The sequence below is a fragment of the Gossypium hirsutum genome, chromosome A06, assembly GCF_007990345.1.
Source record: "Gossypium hirsutum isolate 1008001.06 chromosome A06, Gossypium_hirsutum_v2.1, whole genome shotgun sequence".
Taxonomy (NCBI): Eukaryota; Viridiplantae; Streptophyta; class Magnoliopsida; order Malvales; family Malvaceae; genus Gossypium; species Gossypium hirsutum.
Genome location: NC_053429.1, coordinates 61,013,708 through 61,027,373, shown reverse-complemented (window position 1 = coordinate 61,027,373; position 13,666 = coordinate 61,013,708). Strand labels below are relative to the sequence as shown.

Sequence of the window (13,666 nt, the reverse complement as noted above, 5' to 3'; positions counted from 1 at the left end):
GTTTTTTTTTTTATGTACTCTTTTGAGAAAAAGTGTCAAAAAGTGCTCCATAAAAAATGGGATGCTAAGTGATGAACTAGCTGAAAGTCTGTTTCCTGCCTGGAATCTTTCTAGTGCTAAATTATTCGTCTGCGAATGAGATTCACTCAAAAGATTCAGATATCCTTCTAGTTTTGCTAACAAGTTACAGTAACCTTAATGGGTTTTTCCAATCTGTAATCCACAATGTCTGTATCGACTGATTTGATGTGATGTTCCAACGGCAGAACCGAACTGTCTGGTACATACTGTACTTTTCACCTTCTTCCCTTCATTAACTTGAATCTATATATGGACGACTCTACAGGACCTGGTATATAACAACATCCCCGATGTGAACTCAGATACCTCAATCACGTTGCATGTTAACACGCACAATTATCGTGAATTATACAATACCCGATATGTACCAAAGTTAAAAGTTAAAAAATAAGAATAGCACTTGATGATATAAAGCTAAATCAATCTCGAGTTTGACAGATAATACTTATTCCTGGAAAAGAGAATTCGGTCAAACCAACCACCTAGAGGGAAATACTTTCGATATAGATCAAAATTATAACAAATGTTGATCTTGAAAGTGATCAGATCGTTCTATTAATTAAAGGTGGAACCTCTAACAAATTCCTTTTCCAGCATTCCAGGTTTTCAACTGCATCTAGGACTACCGAGAAGTAGTAGCTTCCATCTGACAATCAAAAAGCTGCTGAAGGAAACAATCTGATTTGATCGAACAACTTAAACTATTATTTTGAAGAAGAAAGTCGTTGACTCCGTGCCTTGTCAGCTTTCTCCATGTAATCTTGGTGTGACTGATGCTTTGTTCCTACAAGGAAAATCAGGCCTTTGTTCAATTAGTTTTTAAGTGATCAACGTACCCAACAAACAGCATCCAATAATGAAATGAAACAACCACTCTTAAAACATTCAACTTCCTCAAGTATGCAACACAACATCCTGAGAGTTGGGTTAATTTGTCATCCTCGAATAACTTTCCTACAGTATTTTCACAGCAAAAGCACTACCAAACCTTTTTAACTTCGGTTGTTCAAATCATGGCAAACAAAAAGGGTAAGAAAAATGAACGAACCTATGTCAAGACAAGACCTGTATCCTATGCTTACACCCAAACCCAAGTAAGATAGCATTTAACCGCATCATTCTCACAGTACTCAACACAAAAGTTCTTGGGACTGAACACGAATTGACAAAGAGGAATAGCCTAGGACCTAGCCAATGCCAGCTCACAAAAGCATTTTTAAAGTCTGTCAAGATGTGATAGAGAAATACATATGCCAAATTCTGTCCGTAAACTTTGCCTTGACAGCCTGCTAAATCGCTCAACTTGCTTATGATGTCAACTTTCTAGGAAAGAACTATATATAAACCAGCAGCCATTGCTGTCAAGACAAGCGTATTGCTATTTTTAAATGAGTCTCTTGATCCATGTCGACAAAAACAAACACATTCTTTATATATTTAGATTAAAGAAAACGACTTTTGAAATCTGTAAAAGAACCATCAGAATCAGAAAAATTTGACTCAGAACCTGCTGCTAACAAAACTAGAAAAAAAGAGAAGTCAGAATTCAGCTTCAATATAGTTCCTCGACAACCTCAAGTTCCATTGACTTCAATCTCTTGTTTCATTCTTCTAAACACCAATTTTGGATAAATATAAACTCCAATGAGCAACTTCAAAAAAATGCGCACCAATTTGACAGATTCGTTAATGCTATGCTCAGGAATATAAAGATTCGGATTTCATTTACTGCATAAGTGAGAATGAAATGCATACATTCTACATGAACTAACTGAGATTCAATCTATTTATACATTTCAAGCTATAAAAACATGGTTTTCAAAAATCACAAATATCTATAGGACTTCCAAATTTATTACTAAGTAGACCCTTAACAAATCTATGGATTTTAAAAATAATAACGAAAGCTGCATTTCGCATAATCTACACTGTTTTATACATCCACTATTTTATATATCCGAAGCCATCAGATGGAATTCAAGTTCCAAAAGCTACCTAAAAGATCCTTCAGAATCACTGAATTTTGCGGACCATTTCCAAAAAAAAATGCAAATTCATTTACCCAAATCATGAAGGAAAATTTGTCCTCAAATTCACTTACTCCAAAACTAAAGTCAGTGATGCTATATATCTATCTTTGCTTTTGTTCATTACATTGAGATAAATCATACAAATTCCTCAAATTTGCAATATATTTAGAGTGAGAAACCCAAAGATACATCTAAAACCCTACCCCAACCCCCCCCCCCAAACCGAAAAGTAAATGCAAAGCTGAAAAAGAAAAATGAAGGAAAGAGAGAAAGGCACCTCGGTTCATGAGAAACCAAGGGGCACCAAAAACGAGGGCGACGATGGCGATGCCAGCCATTACATGCTTCTTTTCACCGCTATATATGTAGTGTTCCATTCTCGCCCTGAATCCTCCTCCTCCCACGTTGGCGGTGTTTTTTGCTTCGTTCCCCATTTCGCCCCTAAATCAACCAATTAATTACTTAAGATTACCCTCAAAATCTCCTTTCTGCAGCTTTCTCCGCTGCGGTGCTGTTTGTAGATTTTAAGGCTTCACCGCCTCTAGGACTGGAGGAGTGTTTGGTAGTTGGGTTAGGATACCTCCGCAGTGTCAACTTATATAACTTCACTTTTTCTTTTTTATAATAATTTATTTTTGCCTCCAACTTTATAAAAAAAAATTATTTTATCCTTTTATTTAATTTTTTAATTTTTTTAATTTATATTATTTATCAAATCAATTCAAAATAGAAGAAAAAGCTAACATCAATTAATTTTATTGAACACATCCACGTAACAATTAATAAAAGTTTTAAATATTAAAAATTTCAAAAGATATATAATTATTAAAATTAAAATATATTAAATTTATTTAAAAATAATAAAAAATATATTTTTTAACATTTTTAATTTTTAAAAAATTAATTAATTACCAACATAGACAGCCATACCAATAAAATTAACAAACATTATAATTTTTATCCATTTTAAGATAATTAGTCAAATAATACAAGCTCAAAGCCGAAAAATTAAATTAAAGATGAAAGACCAAATAAATCATTATATCTATTTTATTTATTATTTAAATTCTAATCATGAATTCAAATCTCCTTCAATATCAATAATCTAAACAACTTATCTGCTATATAATTCAACATATGAAAAACATGAATTACAATAAGCATCCAAAAATTTAAGTTTTGAAAATAATGTTTACTTATATTTTATTAGAAAATATATTATTTTTCAAAAACCAATTAATACTTATGGGTTAAATTTACATGTAAGTGTATCAATTAAGCTTTGAGGGATGTGACAGTTTCTTTTTTTTTTCATTGGCATGTAATAAAAAACTAATTTGTTGTCTCTCTAAAAGGAGAATAATTTTTTTTTAATAATTCATCAAAGTTTTGCAATAAGGCAATTCATGAAAATTCAAATTAGCACAAAAATTGATTGCGTTTTAAAATTTGATATTAGGTGCCAACAAAACAACATTTTGGACTTATATTTTATTTCGTATTTAGAATATGCAGTATCATTTTATTCTATTATAGCAAAAGTTTTCTCCATATAAAAGGTTTTACGGAAAATATTTTCTGCATTTTCCTGTGTTTGTTTTACAGAAAATAATTTAGTCAACGGAAAATAAATTACAGGTCAAGATAAAATAAGTCATTTTTTTCTGTAAAATGATTTACCCTTTTAAAAAGCATAAATCATTTTTCAGAAAAGAGCTCGTCTATATATAATTTTATTTTTATACAAAAATTAACTTAAATCAAGCTTAATATTATTATATTGATAATAAATTTTATTTTTATTTTTAAAAATATTTAAAATATTATATTTTTAAATATTATTAAACATACATATTTAATTATTTATATTTAGTCATATAATAAATTATTAATATAATAAGTATAACTTATTATTTTAATAAATTGTTTAATATTTTACTTTTATTTTAATAATAAATTTTAAAATTAGTAATTTTAAATAATATTATTCACATATTATTGAAAATATTCAATATTAATATTTTAATAATAAATATTTATTACAATTATAAATATATTAATAATAAATATTTTGTAGTACAAAGGTTAAAATATGTTATACATCTATATACACTTCACAGATTTGTAATTTAGTCCATTTACTTTTCAAATTTGAAAATCAAGTCCAATTGTTGACGTCTTTAATTTTTTTTGTCAATTTTGTTGATATCACATTTTTAAATAAAAAATACTCACTTAATAGTCATGTAATTAAAAAATGACGTTGCAATGAACCTAAATTTAACATAATATTTTTAATATATGCAAAAATAATGTAAAATATACAATTATAGATAAAAATAAATTCAATTAAACAATAAAAAATAAAAAAATCACGCATGTATGTTTGTTTAATTGAAAACAATTTTTATAAAATATTTTAAAAAAATTTACCAAACAATAGAAAATAATTTACACAGATTCATCTAAATAATAAAAAATATTAACTTTTCTAAAAAAGTAAATTATTTTCTAAAAAGCATTTCTGGAATAAGACAGAACATTGATGCAAACATTGCAGTGTTTCAAGGTTAGTGAGTAAAACCAAATATGGAACCAAAACCAAGTTTATTTCATAATAAATTAGATAGTAGTTATTTCTTTCTATGCATTTTAGGTCTTTTTTTTCTTCATTTATTTACAAGTTTTCCCTCTTTCAAAAATAATATCAATTTTTAGTACTTTTCATTGTATCAATCAAGTTTTTGCAACACTTTTTTATCAGGCAAATGGTAATATAATGAGATATGCCTACATTATATGGTAACAAATCAAGTCCTTAAAAACATGATTGATGAGACAAGATTTATACGATGGACCAATGAAACAAGATTTGTTTTTCTGAAAAATCAAACTGATGCATTGATGAGGATAAAAATGGAAACAGGTCACACACTAAAAACAGGCTCTTTTTTTTTATAAAAATAACCTAAAAATAATAATTAATAAATAACTTATTTTTTTATAAAATACGAAAACAACTCAAATGTCAATAATTTACATTAAAAATTAATTTTTTGGTGGAACCATTAAAGAAATACTATAATTTTTTAAAGTATGAAGAGATTTAAGCAATTTTAGCTTTTTTTTGGAGCTAAATAAATTGACTACACCAAATTTCAAGACACTTGCTTGTTTTACCTATTTGCCTATTGAAACTACTTAATTTTTTTTTCATTCATTACTTTTCTGATTCTTTGTCGTTTTTCTTTTTTTTTCTTTTTAAGTTTTTTATTTATTTACTTTTTAAGTTTTTTTTATTTGTCCTTTATTTGTTTTATTTATTTGTTTATTATTGGTTTTATAAAATTTGAAATGTATATTTGAAATGTTTTATAATATTATTTTTAAATATTTTAAATATATTTTTTTAAAATTTTAAATATTAATTTTTTAATATTATAAAATATTTAAAATATATTATTTTTAAAGGAATGACCTTTCAAATTTATTATTTGTTTTATAATATTTTAAATGTATATTTTAAATCTTTTAAATATATTTTTTTTAATTTTAAATATAATATTTGTAAATTATATTTTTTAAAATTATTTTTTAAGATATTCAAACTTTTTTTTAAATTCTATTTAAAATTTTAAAAAATAATATATTTTTTTAGAATTGTTCCACCATTTTATTACTAGTCTAATTTTTTAAAATTATGTTTTTTTAATATAAAAATTTAATATTTAATATTTAATATTTAATATTTAATATTTTAGTTTGAATGGCTCTACCTCTTGGTTCTCTAGCATATATAGAATGGTGAAATTGTTGTGTTTAGTAGGAGAGTTAAAAAATTCTATTGAAGATTAATAATAAGGTGTTTTTGATGTACGTTCTTTTTTATAGTGAAATTGTAGAAGGTGATGTTGGTTGTGTATTTTAAGGTCGGCAAAGAGTAGGGTTGCGATTCAAGAAAAATGTGAAGCTAACAGAAATGAAAAGGAAGATCAGTTCGAAAATAACTATTCATTGTGGAAGGGCGATGTCCAAATTATTTTACAAGTTTCCAATCTCTACATATCCATTCAAAATTTGTGAGATACAACTGTTAGATGATGATGGCTTGGGCACTATGATGGAAATATGATGGTCAACTGAGAGTGAGAACCCCCAACTAGTTGAGTTATTTGCTGAGTTAGCAGACTTAAAGCCTATTGAGAATGTTAGTCCAATAAGTCAATATCGCGAATTTGACTTTGATCTTAATGTCGGATGGACAGACCAGTTAGAATGCGGAAGGACATTGTAGATAATTGAAAATCCAAATTATGGTGCAAGTTCGTATAACAACCCTATCCCCGGTCCTCGTTTACAAATACATCCAGAGGTGATAATAAGCACAGAGGCAGATGTCGAAGAAATGACCAATAATGGTGAAGATTCTAATCAGAAAGTTGAAGATTTTAGTGACCCCAATTTTTATGAGGTTTCGGATGATATCGATGATGAATGCCCATAAGAGGTTGAAGATGTTCATGGCCCTTTATTCAGTAACCCTAGTCATGGCATTATTTTACGAATTGAACCTGGGGGCGACATGTTGAACATAAATCCAGATACAGCGTATGCATCCGAGTTCCTTGAGTACTCCGATATAGTACTTACTCATAGATTGGCATCAAATTCGCAGTTGGAGGAGTTGTTCGTTAGGCAGCAATTCGATAACAAGGCGAACTATGTGTTTGCTATCAAACAGTATAGCATGAAGTTGTCGATTGATTACAAGGTTGGCAAGTCTACACCGACATTATATGTTGGGGAATGTTGGAGAGCCGACGATGGGTGTGATTGGTAAGTTCAGGCTGCATTTATACAGAGGACTCAACAATGGCAAATACGAAAATTAGAAGGGCATCATACATGCACTGTCGCACATATGTCTCAAGACCACTGAAAATTGAATGCCAAAAGTATTTGCAACTGCATCATGCCACTAGTGAAAGATAGCCCAATGATTCTTCTGTCGACATTGATTGTGGAGATGTAAGCCCGATTCCAGTACAGAATGTCGTATAAGAAAGCGTGGTGGGCAAAAAAATGTACAGTGACTGAGATGAGTCATACAATGAACTTCAGGGTTGGATTTCAACGATGGTGGAGTATGTCCCAGGAACTGTCGTAAACTTGCAAACGTTGTCTTATAAAGGCCCGAATGGACAATTAGAACTGAGGAGAAGTGTTTTCTGTGAACTATTTTGGACTTTCGGTCCATGTGTTAGGGCCTTCTCCCACTGCAAACTCTAAGTGCAAGTTGATGGAACATGGATTTATGGAAAATATATACAGATACTTCTGATTGCGGTTGTACAAGACGATAACAGAAATGTACTACCGATTGCTTTCGCCATCATGGTGTCGGAGAACTCCGATTTGTGGGCATATTTCATTGAAACTTGCGGAGGCATGTTATTAAGCAAGACAACATTTGCATTATCTCCAACAGATTGAAGGGCCTTTGTTGCTATAATTCGACAATCTGAGGTTCCGTAGAGGTCCATCTACTGTATTCGTCACATCGCTGTCAACTTCCACAATGAGTATAAGAACAAAGACTGGTGCAAACGAATCATGAACATGGGTATATCGTATTTAAATTCGTATTTTTAAATATTTTGAGTTCATTTCCTAATTGGGATGGTAACATGTTGTAACTCGCCTAACCTGTATCCGTCGCCGGACTAGGGTTACAGGCATTACCAGAAAATATACAACTTTCATGCATTCACACAATCATTCAGATTAAATTCGAAGATATACATATATAACTTTAGTTTAACAAATCTTGAACCATTAATACACAAAGCATAAAATAATTTATTAGATTCACATATAACCATTTGGTTATCTTATAGCATGAACTACTTTTCATATAGTCAATTACCAATGTAATAATCGAAAGATAAAACATGCTAAATACAAATGATTTATTCAATGTCTACTTTAATTTTACCTATTATTTTACATGCATGAAACATTTCATATAACCAAACCAATAAGTTACTCACAAAACCAATTACACATGATCATATCATTTTGACCAAACCGAACATATATGCATCATATAAAACTCATATTATCTTTTTGTTTTCCAATACAAAATTCACTATTCATTTGGTCATTTATTTCAATGAATTACCCGAATATAAATATACCTAATAATCATGCTATGTTCAAGGTTACATTTTCTTCATTTTACCCTATCATTTCATATGCGTATAACCTTCCATGGAAATGAATTAATATACATATACACCAACCATAATTCACGCATCAAATCAAATACATTACAAATATATCTTATCATATACATAAATATCATATCAAAACATTATATACTTATACATATACAAATGCCGAATCATGATTAACTTACTTACATAACATTTACAGTACGAAGTTTCTTTACCATACTAAATCGAATTAAATATTAAACCATTCATCAAGTTTCATGATTATAATTACCAAATCACAACTAGTTCATAACCATCATTTATATTTTATCACCTAACGAAATACAAATGTATTTATCCAAACACAAAACTTATATACCATGTAATAAAAATATCAAAATAAACTCTTACCATGTTCGGACATAACCAAATATCCATTAATGCTAAATCACATGTAACACCTTAACCAAACATATCAACCAAGTTCACATGTATATTTTATCTTAGCATGAATCATAGTCGAATCAACCAAACATACTTATGAATATATACCATGGCTGATTCATCAACCACATCCAAATTCACCAACCATTATCAATACATACAACACATATAAACTTAACTAAAGTTTCACATACTTTCATAGCATATTAGCCATTTTTGCATGGCTTAATATATACATAAACCAAAATCCAACATTTCAAAATATAATCCAGCCTATACATGCCATAAGTTTGAAAATTCAGCTTATAAAATACCGAAAAACAGTCGACAGTGTGATAGACTTTGCGACGATCCCCGGGCTCGTAACTAAATCTTGAAATCTATAAAACAGAGGCAAACATAACACACAGTAAGCTATTTAAGCTTAGTAAGTCATAAGCAAATAAACAACTAAATTACTTAATCAACTCGTTTATACCAAACCAAATTATACAATCATAATTTCATTTAATCTCAAGCTTAGTATTTCATATATAACATATGCTTTCTTAAATAAATCTCATTTTAACTGAATGTACATATTTATATATATTTAAAGTATCATTCAACATCAAAGACAAAATATCATTTTATAACCGAATATATTTACACACATACTCATATACTCATGAATCTAAATTTTGACATCATATACATATACATAATATATGGCCGAATATATTTCACCAGTACACATATGCTTACGTTAGTAACTTATATAATTTGCATCATATATCAAATGGCCAACTTACCTTATTTTCAAATAGGTAATCAACTAACTCATACTTGTTCATTTTAGCTCTTTTTACACCTTTGATCACAGCTTATCATTGCCTGTTGAACCATTTGGAATTGAATAGGATACTCGGATAATCACATATATAGAACAATGCCAATGTCCTAGACTAGTCTTACATGCTATCTCATATCGTTGCCACTGTCCCAGACAAGGTCTTACACGAATCAAATTTGATGCCAATATCCCAGACATGGTCTTACACGTAACCACATATATCGATGCCAACATCCCAGACGTGGTCTTACACGAGAACACATATAGGAAATCCTATATCATGACATATGTATCTTAGCTATTCCTAAGGTTCGTACGGGGCTTTCGGACTTTGTAGCTCGGTCGAAACAAATTCATAAACATAATTCCCAGGCTTATTTGCATTCGGCCAACATATATATAATTTCACATATTTCATTTCAGCATATAAATATTATATTTATTCAAAATTAAGAACACTTATTTGCTTATAAACTTACCTCAAACGATGAAAATCGAAACGAGACGACTGGTCAACAACTTTAGTTTTCCCCCGATCCAAATCTGATTTCTTTGGTTCTTGATCTAAACATATTCAAATTAAACTCATTCAAACATATTTTCACTCAATTTAGTCCAAAAACACATAAATGGGCAAATTACTATTTTACCCCTGACATTTTACATTTTTTACAATTTAGTCCAAATTACATAAAACACAAAACATGCAAAATTTCAATATATCATGCTTAGGCCAAATCTTCCTTATATTCATACAAGTCCATAAATTTCATTTATTTCACATTTTAGTCCCCTAATTTTTTTTTTGCAATTTAGTCCTAATTACTCAAAATCATCAAAAATTCCAATACAAAACATGATAATGTAAAACATATATTTCATATTTCATCAACTAACATCTCAAAACTCAAATATTCATCAATGGAATAAATCAAAATATTCATCAAAATAAAAAATTCAAGCATGGGCTTTGTAGATAACATAGCAACGATATCAAAAACGTAAAAATTATCAAAAACCGAGCTAGAACTCACCTTGAATCAAGCTTCAATAATGCCGAACCCTTAAACTCTTTATTTTATTTTTTTTTCTTTTCTTTAGTTTCGGCAAGAACAAAGTATGAACACTTTTGTTATATTTTATGTTTTATTTAATATATGTTATTATACATTTTACCAAATTAGCCTTTATTAAGTAATACAAAACCATTATATATTAAGGTCATGACCATCCATATCATTATATCATGGGCTAATTTCAACATAAATGCCTCAATTTTAAAAGACAACAACTATTCGGCCCTTTCACAATTAACCATCAAATTTTCATTTTATGCGATTAAGTCCTTTTATTTAATCGGGCACTCAAACGACAAGATTAAAGCACGAAAATTTCATATACATAAATTCACACATAATAAACATAGAAAATAATTTTAAAATATTTTTCTGACTCGGATTCGTGGTCCCGAAACCATCGTTTCAAATAGGGTCTAAATCGAGCTATTATACATTGGAATACATACTTAGGATACAAGATAGAAGCACATCGATTCAGACATAAGTTGGCGAGTTTAGAGAGTGATATGGCAGGATCCAAACCTTCTCTTAAACAGTGGTGGGGCAGCATGGAGCCATGAAAATGGGCTCAATGTTTTGATGAAGGGTACCGATATGGTCATATGACAACCAACCTCATTGAGGCCGTTAACTCTTTCTTGAGGTGTACGCGTCACTTGTCAATTTCAGCAGTTTTTTCAGCCACATTTTACAAGCTAGCAACCTTAATGCCAAAAATGGGGTTGAAAAACAAGCAAAACGGTTGGAGGCAGGACACGTGCACGTCGAAAAAATTAAGGATGCCATGAAAGAGAATGCTCAAAGGGCTAGGTCGATGAATGTAGAACTATATTCCTAAAACTTGGAAACTTTTTGAGTGAGAAAGTACATAAGTTGTTGGTCAGGGATCCCGCCATTGTCCTACAGAGTTAATCTCGGAAACAGGCAGTGTGATTACGGGATGTTCCAAACACTATGTTACCCGTGTGCACATGTGGTTGCAGCCTGTGCTACCTATAGTTTAAATGTCAAACAATATATCGACGATGTGTACACACTTGAACATATGTTGCGTATTTGGGGTAACGAGTTCCCCGTATTAAGGGATGTATCGACATGGGAAGTGCAACCGTCTGCGTTCGAGATTTTGCCAAATCGGTCACTACGTTGGAAAGTCAAAGGTCGACGGACCAACAACAATGTGGATTCAGAACAACATGGATATAAGAGAATAGGTTGATCCAAAGCATTACATTATATGTAGAATAGTTGGCCACAATTGGAGTAAGTGTCCCCATGGAAACGTCTATATTGGTCAATCTTCACGGTCTGAAAGAAATTAAATGTTGTACCCGATGTTTTCATTTTATGGTCTTTTGGAAATAAAGTTTGTATTATTTAGTGTTAAGCTTTTATTTAAAATTAACAGTTGCAACTTTTAATACTTTAAAAGATATTATAAATTATACAAAAAAAGACTAATACATAAGTTATAGAAGTATAAACCAATACAAAAAATATTACATAACACTTGAAATTTACATAACTCAAAAATGGAAAGAACCAGGAGTGGTATCGTCGTTCGGGGTATAGCAATTTATAGGTCTTCGTTGACGGGGTGGGCGTTGGGGTGTATTGCACACATCAGAAGGATAGGTAGCTAGATCGAACATGGCCTAAGGCGGGGTGGAGTACATTTTATTACCAAACATATCAAATGATATCAGTGGTTGCTTTGGGTGATATGAACTCAAACTGCCCATGTCCAAGTGATATGAACTAGAACCACCCATGTCTGGGTGACATGAACTCGAACCGTCCATGTCCAGGTGATATGAACTACTCTATGACTCATCACAAAAAGCGCTAATCCATTGGTCTGATGTTTTCAAAGGTTGGTCCTCTGAGTCGGGCTCTGCCATATGTTGATCCTCTAGCTCCCCCATAGGTTGACTTCCACGTCTGTAGCCATGATCCGGTACTATCATAAGTTTTCGACCATATAAATAAACATGCCATCGAGTCATGTACCACTACATGTATTCAGTTAAGGGACTAAAGTCAAACATACAAGAGTGCATCTTAAGCTACCTGTCATACCGGGCATTCCATAGTGCTACATAACATTGATGTTCCACGCTCCAATCTGTTGTATGTTTCCCTCTCATGGTCTTACAGTGGAAATTAGCAAATTGTTGTGGCTCGACCAGCACAAATTGTCTACACCCAAATTTTCGCATAACTCGATCATCGTTGTACCACTCAACTGTTGAGAAGTTAAGCACCGGCGTGTTAATGCACCATACATGGGCTTCGGCATGAACCTACTGAGGAATAAGGGTTGCAATGTTCAGTGCAGAAGACGACATCCACAGGAACTGTACAATATCACATAGTAAGTCAAGTCACATTACCTACTGCAAGTGGATAAGTTAAATCAACTTTATTTTAACCATATTAATATGTATTACTTTCCCTCTAGTAGACGCCTCTATCATTTGGCGGTAAATGATTAATGTTTGGCTTGCACCAATTCCAGAAGACATGGTCCATCTAAAATCGAAACAAATACGTTAGCAGTTAAACTTGGGAAAATATTATCCACACTTATGAGTCATTAAATGTTAAGTATAATTTTGCTTTTACCTATTTACAAGTGGCCATGAATATGATTGGTATTTAACAGCCGCAAAACACGCCTAACCCGTATCCGTCACCGGAATAGGATTACGAGGCATTATCGATCAATCACAACATAATTCATACATTTGTGCAATCGTAATTAAAATCCATTTATATCAAACACATTGTCCCTTGTAAGGTCCTACGAAACCTTAAAACATGCTTAGAAATGGTTCGGGACTAACCAATAACATATGCAAACTTTAAGAAACTTAGAAAATTTTTCCTTAATTCAAGTTTACACGCTCGTGTGAACAGGCCGTGTGCCTCACACGATCACTAGACACGCCTGTATCATAGGCCGTGTGAAAACAGGGCATACAT

The 13,666-nt window shown here is 31.1% G+C and overlaps 1 protein-coding gene across 1 annotated transcript; it reads right to left on the bottom strand.

The window, feature by feature from the left end:
- Positions 1–461: 461 nt before the first annotated feature.
- LOC107961780 (uncharacterized) lies at positions 462–2,750 on the bottom strand. The gene is made up of 2 exons (XM_016897910.2): positions 2,389–2,750; positions 462–865 (listed from the first exon to the last, which is right to left on the bottom strand). Exons 1-2 carry the CDS (start codon positions 2,543–2,545, stop codon positions 786–788), a joined length of 237 nt encoding a protein of 78 aa, XP_016753399.1. The 5' UTR covers positions 2,546–2,750; the 3' UTR covers positions 462–785.
- Between the last annotated feature and the right edge of the window lie 10,916 nt (positions 2,751–13,666).

Coding starts and splice junctions, on each gene's coding strand:
- LOC107961780 (XM_016897910.2), bottom strand. CDS start 2,545: ATGGGGAACGAAGCAAAAAACACCGCCAACGTGGGAGGAGGAGGATTC. Junction 866..2,388: donor TTGGTTTCTCATGAACCGAG/GTGCCTTTCTCT, acceptor TTTTCCTTGTAG/GAACAAAGCATCAGTCACAC.